Below are 19,243 nucleotides of genomic sequence, written 5' to 3'. Positions count from 1 at the left end.
CAACACCAGTACTACAGGTGGTTTCTTTCCATTTCCATTTCTGAGGAGCAACACTCTGATTTCACAAATTACAAATACTTAAAATTGTTGCCAAGTGTTCAGAGCACAGGATCAAGCTATTCATCCTAACAGTAATACACTCCTCATGATCCTCCTCTCCTCCAAATATCCATCATTATCCCTCATATGCACTTCTGCTATTATGCTTAACTACTCTTTCAAACAGACAGTGAATTCCACATCCTATCCATACTCAGGGAAAAGTTTCTCTTGAATTCTCTACTAAACTTATTGATCATCTTTTATTAGTAAGGTCAGTTACGGTCTTTTCTGATGAAATTATTCCTTCTACTGTTACATGCTCAAGGAGATCTGTTTTTTTGTGAGAATGATGTAATGGTCTTTTGGAGATCACCTGACGTGATTTTCCCGCCAATGTGAGGTCACGTGATGACATGTGCCCCGTGACTATATAAAGGTCGACTCAGGTGACGCAGTTAGTTTTCGAGTTTGTAGATTTCCAGGTGGAATGTGTTGTGCCTCCGTTTCTGTTGTGTGTATGCTTTTGTGACGCAGTTTCATTTTTAAAGCGGAAGGTGCATTCTCTTACAAGATATTGTATTTGGACTGGGAATTTGTGGCTGGAAGTGTCAATTTACTCAATTCCGACAGTTTTGAAGGGACAGTGAAGAATTCATCGAAGTGAAGGATCGAGAGAAGTCGGCATCGTTTGGCAGTTTAATAAAGGATCGACCTTATTGAGTCTTCGACTGAGAGAACCTGCATCGAGATAACTCTTGTAAAAGGGCAATGAGTTCATGCAAAAAGGTGCTCTCTCTAAAAGGAATTTAAGGTCAGTCGATTTAAACTGTTTAATTTCAGCATTGGGAATCCTGTGGACAGAACCGGCAGTAAAGGTGCGTCGGTGAAGAAATCTTCCTCCAGAGAAGTCTCTCCCAATTGAATGTGTAAAACTGTTGGACTTTCGAAGTTATCACTTTAAGAATTATATCTGACTGTATCACTTTAAGAACTGTTTTCAGCATTTAACGCTTTAAGAACCAGAGCTGAGTGGCGAATTGGTGAACAACTGCGTACCTGTTAACCTCCGGTTAAAGCTTTCTTTTGGTTTTTTTTCCTTATTGTTTATACGTGTTTAATAAATGTTTGGTTGTTTTTATATAACCCGTCTCGATTAATATTCATTGTTGCCGGTTACGTAACATAATTTTGTGGGGGCTCGTGGGATATGTTCCGATTTTGAGTTTAAGTGCTGGTAATTGCCATTTTGATTTGGTAAAAGGGAATACCTGATTTTTGTTTGGTTTGATTGGTGTGTGTGTTGTATTCGGCAACAATGGATGTTGATGGGTTTTTAAAGACGCCTGACTCAGGATTTTCAGAGACTGCAAGAAAACCTGCCGTATTGGAGATGGCTAAGAGTTTGGATATTAAAGGGATTACGAGAAATTCCACCAAGGCTTTCATACAAAGAAAAATTGCTGAACATTATATTAATTTGGAATTGTTTGATCAGGAGGTGTTAGGTAAGTTTCCACTGAGTAATCTGGAAATGCAGTTGCATCTTGAATAGTTAAAGTTTGAAACATTTAAAGTGGAAATGGCCGAAAGAGAAGCTAATAAAAAAAAGGGAATTTGAAGAATGAGAAGCCCTTAAAAAAAGGGAATTTGAAGAAAGAGAAGCTCTTAGGAAGCTCTTAGTGTTTAATAAATGTTTGGTTGTTTTAATATTCATTGTTGCTGGTTACGTAACACTACACATGCTGAAACAATACTCTTCTGTAACCCAAGACACAAGAACTTGAGTAATAGAAGCTGTAGACCTTGAGGCCTGTCAATAACATTTTGGCGGACCTTTCACCTCAGTGGCATTTTCTTGCAATGACCCATATCTCTTGATTCTCCAATAGCATAATTATGGCCCTGCTCAATCTACACAGTTCTAGAGAAAAAGAATACCATCTTGTTTAACCTCTAGGTTTGGCTAAAAGAGGATGTTTTTGTGGACATAGAACACAGCACAGGAGCAGGCCCCTTGGACCATGATGTCTACACCGCACACTATGCCAAATTAAACTAAATCTCTTCTGCCTGTAAATGATCCATAAAGATAAGCTTTATGTGCCACATGTACACCAAAACATGGAAACATACAGTGAAATACATCGTTTATGTCAACGACCAACACAACCTGAGAATGTGCTGATCCTACAAGAGTTTCTTACTAACCGTAAGCCATACATCTCTGGACTCTACCACAGCACCCACAGGAAACACACACAATAATGGAGAGAATGTACAAACTCTTTACAAGTAGCAGTGGGACTTGAATTCGGGTCGCTGGCACTGTAATAACATTATGCTAACTGCTACACTGCCATGCCACCCTATCCCTTCAATCCCTGCATATTCATTTGTCTAACAGCCTCTTAAATGCCACTATTGAATCTATTTCTAACACCCCCTTTGGCAGCCCATTCCAAGCACCTACCACTCTCAGTGTAAAAAACTTGCCGCACACATCTCCTTTAAACTTTCTCCCTCTTGTCTTAAAGGCATGCCTTCTAGTACCTAACATTTCTACCCTAGAAAAATATATTCTCATAATTTTGTAAACTTGCATCGGGAGCTTATAACTCCTGATAGAATTGTTCATCACAAACAATGGAATAAACCGTTGGGGCCCTGTGGAATTCAGAGGGCAGTAATGAATGGCCTTTTCCTCAGAAAAAAATCTGAACAAGGTTGTCTCATTGTTTTATAAATTGCAGAAACTGCCCTTGAAACTTAAGTACAGCCAAATGATGTTTTGAACAGGAAAACTATACTTAATTAAGAAACAGTGCTATTAAGGGATAGAAAGAATGACAGAAAATTAGGATGAGCAGTTGCTCACAAACTAGAAATTTCCAGGGCCCAATTTCTATATCAGGTCCTATGCCACCCAATGAGATACAAATCACATAAACATGGAATTCCATTCCTGATGAATGCTGACTTTAGTTACAAGGGCAACAAAGGAACATCAAATTACTTTACTGTACACAGCCCAGGAGATCATGGAATAAAATGTCCACCATCCATTCCTGATCATATACTGGCCTATGTCCATAATCAACCATGCTACTAATATTTATTCTTTCAGTTTAAGCATTACTTGGTCAAAATATTTATGATTTTAGCATAAAGATGACTGCTAAACAAAAGAACCAATTTGCATGACAAATTAATTGCTACTCCCTCCTGTGCTGTATGAAGAGAAGAAATTATCCTCTGTACAATCTAAAAACACAACGATGGAACCACAAAAATGCATTTGAATTTCTGCTGTGAATTTTCCCCCCACTGCTGCTGATATCTCATTGAGGTTTCCATTATTTAGCAATGATCTTGGGCAGTTACTGTTGGCTGACTATCAAACTATCAGGAGCTTTCGTGCCACTGCCTCACCCAGTGCCGACCTGTACTTTTACAGCGTAGGTTACTGATTAACGACTGAAAGCACAAACCAGGGACTCCATGACAGACAACACCCCAGGACCCTTGCCAGTGCTGCAATATTAAAGGTGCCTTATTTTGGGCAGGAGATTTGAGTGAGACTCAATCTGCTCCCTCAAGTGGATGTACAAGAGCAAGGCAGTTTCCTTAACCAGCATCACAAAAATAAAATATCCCATCACTGACACATGGCAGCTTTTGCCAATTTTTCTGCACAAACTGGCTGCTGTATTTCCTATATTGCAACAAAAAATTCACTTCTGAAGTAGTTCATTGATTGTAATGCATGCATTACTAAATGACAATAAAAAGAGGACTGCGTGTCTTCATAATCTAAAGAACCCTGGGATATTCCGAGAGAGATATAAAAAGTTTATCTTTTACAGCTCTATGTAATGTTGGTTAGACCACACTTAGAATATTGTAAACACGAGGAATTCTGCAGATGCTGGAAATTCAAGCAACACACATCAAAGTTGCTGGTGAACGCAGCAGGCCAGGCAGCATCTCTAGGAAGAGGTACAGTTGACGTTTCAGGCCGAGACCCTTTGTTGGGACTAACTGAAGGAAGAACTAGTTAGGGTCGGCCTGAAACGTTGACTATACCTCTTCCTAGAGATGCTGCCTGGCCTGCTGCGTTCACCAGCAACTTTGATGTGTGTTCTTAGAATATTGTGTCCAATTCTGGATGCAGAAGCTTTAGAGAGGGTGCAGAGGAGATTTACCAGATGCTGTCTGGACTAGAGGGCTTGGCTTATGAAAATAGGTTGAGTGAGCCAGGGCTTTTCTCTTTGGAGCAAAGGAAGATGAGGTGTGATTTGACAGAGGTGTACAAAAAGATAAGAGCCATACATTGAGTGGATAGCCAGAGACTTTTTCACAGGGTGGAAGTGGCTAAAACAAGGAGGCATAATTTTAAGGTGATTGGTGGGAAGTATAGGCTGGATGTCAGAGGTGGTGGGTGTGTGGAACACCCTGACAGGGGTGGTGGTAGAGGCAGATACATTAGTGGCAGTTAAGAAACTCTTAGATAGGCAAACGGATGATAGAAAAATGGAGGGTTATGAAGGTGGGAAAAGTTAGATTGATCCTGAAGAAGATTAAAGGACTGGCAGAACATCATGAACCGAAGGGCTTATATTGTGCAGTAATGTTCTATATTCTAAGTACGCTTAGAAATTGCTTTTAGCTTTCGCGGCATCAGCTTGCTCTTCTACGTGCCCATAATTCCTTTCCATCATTTACCTCCTAAGTACTTTTCAGGTCATACCATTTGTGCACATGCATATTTTACATTTTGTTTGATTTCCCTTTGTTTTGCTCCCTTTTAAAGCTGTCTATCTGGGCTACCTTCCAAATCATGCAAAAGAATCTATTCCTGAAACTAAAAAGACTCTTCAGATGCTGAATGATATGTCGTTTTGAGTACTTTGTTTCTAGGGTTTTAGGATTCCAGCTGTGAAATGCCCAGCACAGGAGGTCATTCAGGACATTGCTGGGTTTAGCTTTGAAAGGGCTATCCAATTAGTCCAGTCCAATTACCTCCCTATTTCCCCTTAAACTAGCATATTTTCCTCCCCAAGTATTTATGCATTTCCTTTTGATAGTTATTACTGAACCTGTGTCCACCACCCTTGTATACTGGGATTCCAGATTGTAACTGGCTGAATATTCTCATCTCCTGTTTTTTTTTATTTCAGCCAATTATTTTAAATCTGTGTCCTTTGGGTACTTATCAAACCTGCCAGCAGTAATAATTTCCACTTATTTACTTTCATACCCTTTTCTTTCTGATTCCTTGTAGCAGAAGTTTACCAAAATCTCCAACATTAAATAATTTAAGTTTATTGTACAGTATTCATTTAGAACTCAAAGGACAAAGGATTTAGTAAACCTCTGTAGAATCAAGGCTGAAAAAGACTGGGCAATTATTTAGGAATGGTAGCACAGTGGTATGTTAATAGCAATCCAAACTCCTAGTATAATCACCCAGAGACATATTGGAATAGCAATATATCAGGTGGAGAAGTTAAAATCAGTGAGATTATGAAAAAAAGACGTTTAATCGTGATCATGAAAATTCCTGTTTATTACTGCCCTTAAGAATAGTAGAAATAAAGTAAGAGCAGGTAATGAAGCTGCTTAAGATCTGCTCTGCAATTCACTGATTTCAGCTGAACAATACATCCACTCTTCTGCTTAATTCCTTAACATTCCTGTACAGAATGAACTCAGAGATCGAGCATCCACACCTTTCTAAGATAGAAACCTCCAAAGGCTTAAAGTCTTTTCATTAAGAAAATTTTCCTCATCTTATTCATAGGAATCCTAAAATTGTGGCATGGTAGAGTAGCAGTTAGCGTAACACTATTAAAGTGCCAACAACCTGGGTTCAATTCTGCTGCTCTCTGTAAAAAAACTTGTATGTTCTCCCTGTGACCCCATGCATTTCCTCCCACATTGCACATTCCAAAAACATTGGGGTTAGTGAGTTCTGGGCATGCTATGTTGGCCGGAAGCATGGTGACACTTGTGGGCTGCCCCCAGCACATATCTGTACCATGATGGTCACTGACGAAAACGCACATTTCACTGAATATTTCAATGTACGTGACAAATAAAGATAATCTTATTTTATATAAAGCTAATTATATCTGTTCTACTCCACAATAAGAGGCAGCAGCCTCTTATCACCTAGCTTGAGAATTCTTCCAAGAATCTGACAGGTCTCATTCTTATAAACTCAACTAAGGTGCCAATCTATCTCTACTCCCTTCAAAGGACTTCATCATCATCCCAAGAATAGATTGAGGAAAACTAACTTTTTGCAAAGGCTCTAATCTAGTTGAAGTCAAGCTTATTCCTCCTTGTCCATGAGTATCAAACCTACACACAGGACTGTAACAAAGCATTGTACAATTGCAGCAAGAGTTCTTTACTGCGTTCTTCAACTTGCTAGTGATAAGTGTCATTATGCTATTTTCCTAATTCTGGTTTCTGTATACAGGTTTCCCCCGCCATCTGAAGGTAGAGCGTTCCTATGAAACGGTTCGTAAGCTGGAATGTTGTAAAGCGAAGAAGTAATTACCATTTATTTATATGGGAAAATTTTGTGAGCATTCGCAGACCCAAAAATAACCTACCAAATCATGCCAAATAACAGCTAAAACGTAACATAACAGTAACATACAGTAAAAGCAGGAATGATATGATAAATACACTGCCTATATAAAGTAGAAATACTTTTCCACAATCATTGCCGGCACTGTTCTCTGTACCGAAAATCTCAAGCAAGCGCTCTCGGCAGAAAATCTCACACAAGCGCTGTTGGCAAAAACACTCTCTCCTGTAACCTTTAAGCTACAAAGCTGCCAAATCATACCAAATAACACATAAAAATACACAGCCCATATAAAGTAGAAATAATGTATGTACAATGTAGTATCACTTATGGGAATTGGGAAGACAGCAAGCACACTGATGATGGTGTGTTAGGCTGAGTCGTTGCAGGCTGGGTGGTGCAGTGGCCCCCATCCTCCGGGCAGCGACCGATACCGATCCGCGAAGCATGCAGGGGTACAGCAGTAGCCGGGAGGCATACAGCACATCTTTAAGAAAAAAGCCTAAATAAACAAGCTAATTAATTAGGTGCTGGCCGGCACGTAAATGTCGGCCCAGATCAGAGGTGACGCAATCAACAATTGTCTCTGATCTGGGCCGACAATTATGTGCCGGGCGGCACCTAATTAATTAGCATGTTTATTTCGGCTTTTTTCTTAAAGACGTGCTGGATGCCTCCCGGCTACCGCTTCATTCTCCGAGAATCGGTATCTGTCCGCGGCCTGGAGGTTGGGGTGGTGGGACACTGGGGTGTCGTCTGTTTCCATTAGGGCAGGCAGCTCATCTTCTCCTATGACTGCCCTCCTCGATGTCAAAGGTCGAGGCTCGTCGTCTGCTGTGGCTGATGTGGAAGGCTTGCTTGACTGCCTAGCCTCGTGCATTTTCTATCATACAGTTCTTTGTAAGCACTCAAACCATCCCACAAATATGCCTTAAACCGACGTACCCTTTCAAAATTAAAGTCCTACTTTATCATTACTCATTCGGTTTCAATTATTATCCTTTCCTCTTCCAATTGCATCAGCTCTTCATCTATCAGTTCTTGGTCATGGGATGCCCAAACCTCTTCAACATCATGTTCGTCAGCTTCCACAAGCCAAACTCACTTTGTCCTTACTTCATTCACGACGATCGAAATGCTTAATTATGTCTAGTTTTACGCTAAATGTAACACCCTTACGAGCTCTTTCAGGCTTTTCCGCTACCTTAGAATTCACCTTGCAAACGGCTGCTCACAGGCACGTGTTTACGCAATGTCGGCTGGAATGCCGTTCCGAATCTGGGGGAGAGCGGCTGCTCGGGGTGCGCGCTGACATTTTTATTGTGCGCTGATTTTTTATCGCACACCTTTTTTTCCCGCGTGCTGCCTTTCTTCGTAACAATGAAAACACCTTCTGTTAGCGAAGACAGGAAACTAACGTAGGTCTTTCGTAACAGTGAGGTTTCGTAAAGTGAACGTTCGAAAAGCGGGGGATACCTGTACTTATATATTTAATGCTTCACAAACATGCACACCGAACCTTCTCTGGAGAACATTTATTGATTTCTCAACTTTGAGTTAATGGAGAAACAATTTCAATAGGTTGGTTTTAGGGTTGACAAACCTCTATAACAGGGTGTGGGGCAGAAAAGGAAGGACTAGGATTATGGGCAGTGTAGAGAAGATTGGAAAACAATTGGGGAATGGGTGGTGGGGGGGGGAGAGACTTCTTGTTACTACTATCAGGCAGGAGCTACAGGAGCCTTAGGTTCCACACTATCAGGTTTAGGAATAGTTAGTAACCGACCGTCATCAGACTCCTGAACCAGCATGGATAATTTCATTCACCTGAATTCTGAATTGATTCTACAAACTATAGACTAAATTTCAAAGACTCTACAACTCATTATTTATATAAATAAATAATATAAATGAACTCAGTTTTACTTATTTCTTTTAATTTCACAATTTGTCTTCTTTTGCACATTGGCTGTTTCTCAGTCTTTACGTGCAGTTTTCATAAATTCTGTCTCTATTTTCCTGTAAATACCTGCAAGAAAATGAACCTCAAGGTGGTATATGGTGACCTACATGTACTTTGATAATAAAATTACTTTACCATGACTTTGAGAGATAGAAGGAAATTGGGGAAAGATTGAGAAGCACAGTTAATGTTAAGGTGATTGGCAAAAGAAACAAAGGTGGCATGTGGAAATAAATCTTTGTGCAACAAATTGCTAATATCTAACAGGCTTAGCTGTATGAGGCAACATAGGCTCATTCATTTGTGGCTTTCAGAGGGCTTGAAGCAGTTGTAAGGAAAAGAAAACTACAGGGTCACAAGAAACAACAGAGAAATTGGACTAATAACATTGCAGGAGTCAGCAGAGGCTTAAGTGTTCAAATTCTATCCTTCTGTAAGACTACAGGAGTAAAATTAAGCCATTCAATCCATCGAGTCTCCTCTGCCATTTCATCAAGGCTGATCTATTATGCCTCTCAACCCCATTCTCCTTCCTTCTCCCCGTAACCTTTGACACCCTTACTAATTACCTATCCACCACTTTAAATAAACCCAAAGACTTGGCCCCCATGGCAGTCAGTGGCAATGAAGTCCACAGATACAACAATCTGTGGCTACAGAAATTCCCCTTCATCTCTGTTCTAGAGGGACGTCCTTTTATTTTGAGGCTGTACCCTGTGGTCCTAGACTTTCCCACTATAGGAAACATCCTCTCTGCGTCCACTATCTAAGCCTTTTAATACTCAATAGGTTTCAAAGCGATTCCCCCTCATTCTACCAAACTCCAGCGAATATAGACCCAAAGTCATCACAAGTTCCTCACAAGTTAACCCTTTCATTCCTTGGATCATTTTTGTAAACCTCTTCAAAACCCCCTCCAATGCCAGCACATCCTTTCTTAGGTAAGGGGCCTGAAACTGCTCACTATACTCCAAGTGTGGTCTGATCAATGCCATTCTACTATCGCAATTTGGGAATGGAGATGAGTTGAAAGGAACCAGAAATTAAAAATGAATAGCTCACTGGAACATACATCATAAACACAAGAGATTTTTGCTGAAAGATCCATAGCAAAACACACAAAATGCTGGAGGAACTCAGCAGGTCAGGCAGCATCTAGGGAAAAGAATAAAACCGTCAACATTTCAAACATTTATATGCACTTTTTCAGTATTTTGTATGAATTGCTTTGGAGTTTATGATTTTCTGTTCCACTGAGGAATCTTTATAAGGTATGCCTATCCTGAAAACTTTAAATCTATTCCCTGAAGGGTCTCATCCTTAATCATCGACGGTTATTTCTCTCTATAGATGCTTCACAAACTGCTGAATTTCTCCAGCACTTTGTGTGTGAAAACTCATCAGCTCTGAATATTAATGAATGATTACTTCCAGTATCCTTTAATTTTATACAGGTTACAAAAATAAAATTGCTGTAATCCAAAATCTAAGACAAAGCCATTTGGAAGATAAATCAATAAATAATGTTAAGAAACAAATCTTGTCCAAAGGGTTGTCAATGTTGGCATAAGTAGACGATAGGAGGGAGGATGCTAGGAATTTATGACTCTAGTGGTACTGAGAATGGAGAACGCTTTGGAATATGTGGCAAAGATCTTTTACGATGACACAGAGAGAAACGGGTTAAATCAAATATATTTGCAGAGTGACTATCAATTTCTTATTGAATGTTAAACAATTACTTACCCACAATCTACCCAGGCAATGGTGCCCTGCCCTTTCACTGCTTCTGCCACGTCAGACAGCAGCTTAAGTGGTCGTTCAGCAGTAGCAGCTATCATGCAATGAGAAAGTAAACATGGGTGTTACTGGGCAATTCCTTATCACCACTGGGCAGTGCTGCTCAATCAACAGATAATCAAAGCAACTCCAATGTTCCCATGTAAAAATGGCTGAGTACAATATTGGGTCTGACAAGGAAAAAGAGAATTCTGATTGATTGCATGGAGGCACCAATGCACAGGATCAGAAAAAGCTGCCGAAGAGTTGTAGACTCTCCCAGTTCCATCATGGGCACTAGACTCCCTACCATCGAGGACATCTTCCAAAGGTGATGCCTCAAAAAGTTGGCATCCTCAGCATCCAGGAATGCCGTCTTCTCATTATTGCTATCAGAGAGGAGGTATGGGAGCCTGAAGACACACACTCAACGTTTTAGGAATAGTTACTTCCCCTCTGCTATCAGATTTCTGAATAGTCCACGAATTCATGAACACTACCTCAACATTTTGCAGCAACATACACAAATTGCTGGAGGAACTCAGCAGGTCAGGCAGTATCTATGGAAAGGACGTTTTAGGCCGAGACCCTTCTTCAGGAATGAGAAGGAAGAGGGACAACGCCAGAATAAAAAGGTGGCGGGGAGAGGAACGAGGTGAGCTAGAAAGTGATAGGTAAAGCCAGATGGGTGGGAAAGGTCAAGGCTGGAGAAGAAAGAGTCTGATAGGAGAGGAGAATGGACCATAGGAGAGAAGGAAGGAGGAAGGAGGAGGGGACCGGGGGGGGGGGGAGTAGGGGAGTAATAAAGTAATAGCTAGGAGAGGAGAGCAAAAAGGTCAAAACGGGGAATACAGGAAAGTGGGGGGGGGGGTGATGGTTGCAAAGAATGGTTTACCAGAAGGAAAAATCAGGATTCATGCCATTAGGTTGGAGGCTAACCAGACAGAATAAAAGGTGTTACTCCTCCACCCTGAGGATGGGCGCAAGAGAGGGCCCTGGACTGACACGTTTGAATGGGAATGGGATCAGAATTAAAATGTTTGGCCACCAGGAAGTCCCACTTATCCACTTGTGGGGGGTGGTGTGGAGGTGCTCCCCAATTTAGAGCAGGTCTCAATTCTAAACAAACTTCAGGAATGGACAGACAGGCGTTAAATCTAAAAAAATAATGCTAACGAAAGGGTATAATGGCCTGTCACGGGGTTAGAGGTCTGTCTGTGTATCTGAGTGAGAGGGTGAGAGGGAGGCAAGGGCTTGTTTTTGCTGTTGTTTAGTTGCTGTATTTCTTGTTGTTGCTTTTGTTGTTCTGTAAAGATGGTGGAATGCTATGTTGGTGCCAGAATGTGTGGCAACATTTGTGGGCTGCCCTCTGCACATCCTTAGGTTGTGATGATTGTTAATGTAAATGACGCATTTCACTGTATGTATTGATGTACAGCTAATGAATAAGTATATCTGAATCTAATTGCAAAAACTTTCTTAAAAGCCGTTTGTATCTGGTCTCACTAAGAGAACAGACACTTGTCTGAGGGGCTAAAGGACAAATTTGCCCCTATTATCCTTCTATATCGCTACTTTGCCAACCCAACAGCACATCTGGGTAACAGTACCAATCTAATTTAAAAATACTGGATTGATGCTTATAGAAAACAATGTTCTACTTAATATTTTTAAGTTAGTGACAGTTTAACAGTTTTATCTTTCAACACCTGCATAGGTTCCAAGAATATAAAGTGACTCATGCCACACCTCATTATAATCAGAATGCTAATGATATTAAAATATTAGTTCATAAAGAAAAATATTAGCTTTATTTGTCAGATGTACGTTGAACCATCCAGTGAAATATATGCATCATTTGCATCAAGAATGTGTTAAAGAATGTGTTGGGGGCAGCCTGCAAGTGTTGCCATGCTTCTGGTACCAACATAGCACATCCACATCTTACAGTACTATCCTTAACCCGTTATGTCTTTGGAATGTGGGAGGAAACCAAAGCATCCAGAGGAAACCCAGGCAGTCACAGGGAAAATCTATTTTCCCAGTAGAAAACTCTGATTTTCCCAGTAGAAAAAGTTTACAGAGATTGGGTCAGGAGACTAGCTTAGATGGGCATCCTGGTCAACATAAATGAGTTGGGCTGGAGGGTTTATTTTCATGCTGTATGACTCCATGAATGTTTTAAAATACATTATCAGGGAGTGGAGAATCACTGGCACAATTGTTCACCCAAAGTTGCACTGAACTGGTGCAATTTTTCTTTGTAGAGCTATGGAATGGACTAGGCCAATGGCACTAGAAGAGTTATATATACACAGTATAGGGGTCATGCATTTCCTTCCTAAATGGTTTCAGTGAATCTGATATTTTTTTTAACAACCTGATAGCTTCAACTCACTCTTACAATTCTTCAAAGATAGGCTTGCAGACTGGAATGTATGTTGCTCCAACAAGCTATAAGAGAAGTAATTTCTTCACAAAACCCAACTAATTTAAAGGAATTGGAGGAGGATTTCATTGGAAGAGGAAAAGGAATTCAAAGGAATTGGAGGAGGATTTCATTTCAAGGGCATGAAATCTTCACATAAAAAAGGCACATTTACAACTGGCCTTTCTCCAAACCAGGATAGAGGGATAGAGGCAGGCATATTTTGATGAGGTCTGAATTTCAACATTGGGTGAAAAAATACACTTGATGTCAGGAAGAGGGATGGAATTGGTGGCTTGGAAACAGTGTGTGGTGGGGACTGAAATAAAGCTTTAGATCTTCTTTATATCTAATAGGAAAATAGTTGAACACTGTCCAGTACAAGATGACCAGCCCATATGACAATTTAGAGGATACCAGGTGTTCGAAAGTGGAGGGCCAAGGCTGAGCGCTATCACTGAACAGAAACATGGCAGGTAATTTGAGGTGAATGTTCTCAAAAGATGTCGTGCAGGACAGCATGCAGGCAAAACAGCACAAGGACATAAAAAAATTATATTGGTACATGACCCTTGAACATGACTCGAAAGTAGGACTTTCAAAGTGCATGTGCTGAACTAGAGTGAATATACAATTTTCTCACCTGATTTGGAGTACAGGATCAATACATTGTTTCTTGTTCGGGTAAGCTTTTTTAGCTCTTTTTGGTCATCAATCTTCTCAACCAGTGGAGATACCTTGGCTGCCAAGAGACATGTAAACAACAGCACCTAAGAAAGAGGTAAGAAGAAAGATCAACCATCTAGAACAGAAAGGTCTACAGACTGAGTAAGTGAATGAGAGTAATAACGAGAGAGGATTAGAGGGCGGATAAGAGGGAGCACAAGAGAGCCCATGACAGTGAGCTACAGAGTGTTTGCATGGGGGAAGAGAGAGAGAGCGTTTGCGCGCAGGAGGAAGAGGGAGAGTTGCATGTGGGGAAGGAGAGCTGGCAGGTGTATGTAGGGGAGGGTGGTGGTAGAGCTGGCGAGGTGGGGTGGGGGGAGAGAGCCGGCAAGGGCGGTGGGGGAAACATAGAGAGAGAGGAAAGAGTGAGTGAGAGAGAGAAAGAGAGAGATCGTTGGAGAGAGTCAGCGAGAGAGGGGGTAGAATTGGCTTGAGAAGAGGTGTGTTCCGGGGTCTGCCCGAGGGTTGGGGGTGGGTAGTCTGCCCGAGGGGGGGAAGGCGGAAGTTGGCCCGAGATGGGAGACGATGGGGGGAGTCGACCCGAGGGGGGGGGGAACGATGGGGGGAGTCGGCCCGAGCGGGGGGGGGGAAGTCAGCATGAGGGGGGAGGGGGGAACAGGGTAGTTGGCCCCGGGGGGAGGGGGGTAGTCGGCCCCGGGGGGGAGGGGGTGCAGGGGAGCTGGCTCTGGGGGGAGGGGGGAAGGGGGTAGTCAGCAGCTGACGGTAGTTGGCAGGTGTGGGTAGGGGATGGGGTTGGTAGAGCCGGCGAGGTGGGGGGGGGGAGAGAGCCGGCAGGGGCGGTGGGGGACAGATAGAGAGAGAGGAGAGAGTTAGTGAGAGAAAGAGAGAGATCGTTGGAGAGAGTCAGCGAGAGAGGGCGTAGAATTGGCTTGAGAAGAGGTGGGTCCGGGAGTCAGGAGATGTATGCAAGAAAATTTCCAAGTCACTGAATATCCCTTGGATTACAGGCAAGTCAATCATCAAGAAATGGAAAGAATATGGCACAATTGCAAATCTGCCTAGAGTAAGCTGTCCTTAAAAACTAAGTGACCGTGCAAGAAGGGGACAAGTGAGGAAGGCCACCAAGAGACCTATGACAACTCTGGAGGAGTTACAAGCTTCACTGGCTGAGATAAGAGAGATTGCGCATACAACAACTGTTGCCCGTGTGCTTCCCCAGTTGCAGCTTTATGGGAGACTGGCAAAGAGAAAACCATCGTTGAAAAAAACTTGCATGAAATCTTGGCTAGAGTTTGCCAGAAAGCATGTGGGAGACTCTAAAGTCAGCTGGAAGAAGGTTTTTGGTCTGATTAAACTAAAATGGAACTTTTTGACCAAATACCATGTTTGGCGTAAACTAAACACCACACATCGTCAAGGACACACCATTCTTACTGTGAAGTATGGTGGTGGCTGCATCATGCTGTGGGGATGCTCCACTGCAGTAGGCCCTGGAAGGCTTATGAAGGTAGAGGGTAAAATGAATGCAGCAAAATACAGGGAAATCCTGGAGGAAAACCCGATGCAGTCTGCAAGAGAACTGCGACTTGGGAGAAGACGTGTTTTCCAGCAAAACAATGTCCCCATGCACAAAGCCAAAGAAGCAACACAGGCATGGCTTAAAAACATCAGAGTTGCCAAGTCAGAGTCCAGACCTCAATCCAATTGAGAATTTGTGGCTGGACTTGAAGAGGGCCATTCACTCACGATCCCCATGCAATCTTGCAGAGTTTGAGCAGTTTTGTAAAGAATGGAGAAAAATTGCAGTGTCCAGATGTGCAAATCTGATAGAGACCTCTCCACACAGACTCAAGGCTATAATTGCTGACAAAGGTGCATCTACTAAATACTGGCTTGAAGGGGTGAGTAATTATGCAACCAATTATTTTGTGTTTAATAATTGTAATAAATTGAGACCAATTTGATGAAATTTGTTTTCACTTTTGACATGAAAGTCTTTTCTATTGATCAGTATCACAAAGTCAAACTAAATCTACTGTGATTCAATGGTGTAAAACAATAAAACATGAAAACTTCCAAAGGGAGATGAGTACCTTATACAGGTACCAGCAATCTTACTGAACTGGCTGCTTTTATTTAATAAGAGCCGATTGCTATTGCTGGAGAAATCACTGAACAGTTGAAGAGCAATTAAGAAAAGCTCTCTAAAATCAAATATGAAGATTAAACAAAGTGAAATTGGTTTTTAAAGTGAACATATGAAGCTCTTTCAATATAGAGATTTGTATATAAATATTCAGCTTAACGATCACTCCAGTAAGTGACCTTGCATGATTAACAACTTGCATTAATCTTGGGACTTTAATGTAACAAAATTCTCCATAGCAATTTTTTTAACTTACTCTTTCAATATTTAAATGTCATTGGGTAGACCATAATTTATTGTTCATCCCTAAATGCTCTGAAGAAGAAACTAGAGAAGGCTAGGAAGCTTCTGGATTTTCACAGAGAACAAATCAGGCCCTTTGGATGTTGTACCGAGCTTTTAACCTACTCCAAGATCAATCTAACCCTTCCATTTTTACATAGTAACCATTTCTACATAGCTCTCCATTTTTCTATCATCGATGTGCCTATCTTGGTTTTTCTTAAAAGTTTCTAATGAATCGACCTCTATCACCGCAGAGTGTTTCATGCACCCACCACTATGTGTTAAAAAAAAGCTTAACCCTGACATGCCCCCTATACTTTCCTCCAATCACCTTAAAATTATGGCCCCTGGTGTTAGCCATTTCCGGACTGAGAAAAAAGTCTCTGGCTAACCACTCAATCATCCTGTAAACCTCTATCAAGCAATCTCATAATTTCCATCACTGCAAACAGAAAAGCCCAAGCTCACTCAACTAGAAAAAGTGACAATGAAAGAATGGCATATTTCCAAATCCGGATGCTGTGCAACTTGGTTGGGATAGTGTTTCCCAGTACTTACTACCTCACCTTTCTTGGTGGTAGAGTTGTGGCTTAGGAGTCATCAGAGCAGCACAGGCACACATGCAAACACACACCGTGCATCACTGTTGGATGGGATGAATGTTTAGGTCACTTAGACTGCTTTATGCTGAGTGGTGTCAAACTTCTTGCCCTTTGTTGGAGGCGCTCTTACCCAGGTAACTGAAAGGTATTCCACTGTCCACCTAAATGTGGACCTTGAAAATAGCAGAAAGGCTTTGGGGCCCAACTTTTCAAGGGTCTTTACAAAACATAAAATGAAAACCAAATCACAAGAAATACTCAATTTACTGAAAGGATGGCTAAAAAGAAAGTTTGTGGCAGGGAATTCCAGAGCTTAGAGCCTAAACTGCTTAAAATCCAATCACAAACAACCTATCCATATCAAGATAGTAATGGACTATCGAGATTTGGAAAAGCATTAAGGCTGCCAGGTTGAGAAGCAAGATAATTTGAAAGCAAACTGTGAGAATGTTAAACCTAAGGCTTTTTGAGAACTGGAAGGTTTTGTAGATGAGCATGAACAGGATTAAGGCTAAATACAGTGTACCTCGTGTTATAGATGGGTGGTGTTCCTAGAAACCGTCTGCATCGGGATTTTCCACAATACGAATTCCTGACAGAAATTGATAAATTTTCTTGTTTCTTCCCATTATGTTTAGTTGTTTTACTCATGTTAATTCAGTAAGAACTAATTTTTATTCTGTATTCCAAATCTTTTGGTAGTGATGTTATGAATTTCATAAGGGGATAGTCCATTACCCGAGCTGCTGTAATAGAAAGGTACACTCTAAATCACTGCAAGTTAGGTTAATATTCAAGCAGCAGAGTTCTGGCAATGTCAGCTTTACGAGGAATGGAAGATGTGAAACTGCCTGGAAGACATCGGATTAGTTATGGTCTAAGGTCACTTCATTACAGAAAGGATGTAGAAGCTTCATAGAGGGTGATTTACCAGGATGCTGCCGGGATTAGAGAGCATGTCTTATGAGGATGTGTTGAGTGAATTTGAACTTTTTTTTGAAGTGAAGGAAAATGAGTGGTGACTTGATAGAGTTTTACAAGATGATAAAAGGCATAGATTGAGAGGACAGTCAGAGACTTTTTCAAGGATGGAAATGGCTAATACACGAGGCCATAATTTTAAGGTGATTGGAGCAAAGTATAGGGGGATGTTAGAGGCATTAGGGACATTTAAGAAACTCTTATCTAGGCACATGGATGATGGATAAACAGAGGGCTTTGTAGAAGGAAAGGATTAGAATAATCTTAGAGTAGGTTAAAAGGTCGGTACACATCGTGGGCTTAAGGGTCTGTAATGTGCTGTACTATTCTGGACTTGCTGTGTTCTAAGGAACAAGCTCTGAGATATGTGCAGATTCATGAGACATTGCAGAGATGGAGGTATTCTTACCCCCACCATCAAAATGGGAATGTTTTTAACATACCCTATATTCAAGTAGATGATAGTAAGGTTAAATACTGTGACAGTGTTCTAACTTTTTATAAATATATCATACCTTATCTTGCTGACAGGTGAATACATATGAACTTTAGTATGCAAATTTAGTATGGATTTTGTTTGGCAATTATCAGGTATATAAACAGCAGTACTTTATTTTCTCTCAAACTGTTTGTCAAGTCCAAACAAAAATATTTCTGCTGTGCTAACCAACTTTGAGCTTTGAAAAAGAGTGTTCATTTCTTCAGATGCTAGGAGACAGCCATTGATTTAGCTCAAATATATCTGTAGTTTGACTGCCAGCTTTCTTGAGGACAAAAAGAGATTATTCAATGTCTTTCAAGAAAGACATTCTTGCCATAGAGGGAGTACAAAGAAGGTTCACCAGATTGATTCCTGGGATGGCAGGACTTTCATATGATGAAACTGGATCGGCTAGGCTTATACTCTCTGGAATTTAGAAGATTGAGGGGGGATCTTATTGAAACGTATAAAATTCTAAAGGGATTGGACAGGCTAGATGCAGGAAGATTGTTCCCGATGTTGGGGAAGTCCAGAATGAGGGGTCACAGTTTGAGGATAAAGGGGAAGCCTTTTAGGACCGAGATGAGGAAAAACTTCACAGAGAGCGGTGAATCTGTGGAATTCTCTGCCACAGGAAATAGTTGAGGCCAGTTCATTGGCTATATTTAAGAGGGAGTTAGATATGGCCCTTGTGGCTAAAGAGACCAGGGGGGTATGGAGAGAAGGCAGGTACAGGGTTCTGAGTTGGATGATCAGCCATGATCTTACTGAATGGCGGTGCATGCTTGAAGGGCCGAATGGCCTACTCCTGCACCTATTTTCTATGTTTCTATGTTTCTAATATCATATCTGGTTAACAGCCGTTCACAGCTTGTCAATTGTCAAAGGTGTACAGAGCCAATTTTAAATACATTGCTCAGGACACTAATTCTACCTTGAACAAAGAGTCACAGCATACTGGATAGACTGAATAACTTGATCTGTATTCAAGATCCCACCAGGTTTTCATGCCCGTATAACAAAACATATGCTGTTGACAGTGCGGAAGGAAGAGTTAGAATGTAAAAGGTACAAATTGCTTGGACAGAAAACAGGAAAATGGAATTCAGTCCAGGGAGAAAGAAGGAAATGTGTTTAGACTGGCACAATAAATATGGAAAAATAGAAGAACATGATTGTCTGGCCATATCCTTAAAAGTAGCAGGGTTGATCAACTGGTAGTTTAAAAAGTATGTATTCCTTTGTTCCTTG

At 41.2% G+C, this 19,243-nt stretch overlaps 1 protein-coding gene across 1 annotated transcript in view; it reads right to left on the bottom strand.

Annotated features, from left to right (window-relative positions):
• The window catches only part of pdia5 (protein disulfide isomerase family A, member 5), a 215,339-nt gene that overhangs the window by 175,943 nt on the left and 20,153 nt on the right, over window positions 1-19,243 (bottom strand). Inside the window, exons 2-3 of the mRNA XM_063049955.1 lie at window positions 13,454-13,580; window positions 10,350-10,437 (exon numbers count right to left, since the gene is read on the bottom strand). Of these exons, the coding sequence (XP_062906025.1) occupies window positions 10,350-10,437; window positions 13,454-13,580 (215 nt within the window). The remainder of the gene's footprint in view (window positions 1-10,349; window positions 10,438-13,453; window positions 13,581-19,243) is intronic.

The sequence above is a fragment of the Mobula hypostoma genome, chromosome 6, assembly GCF_963921235.1.
Source record: "Mobula hypostoma chromosome 6, sMobHyp1.1, whole genome shotgun sequence".
In the NCBI taxonomy this organism is placed as follows: Eukaryota; Metazoa; Chordata; class Chondrichthyes; order Myliobatiformes; family Myliobatidae; genus Mobula; species Mobula hypostoma.
The sequence above is the reverse complement of the archived record's forward strand: the minus strand, read 5'-3'. Positions and strand labels throughout refer to the sequence as shown.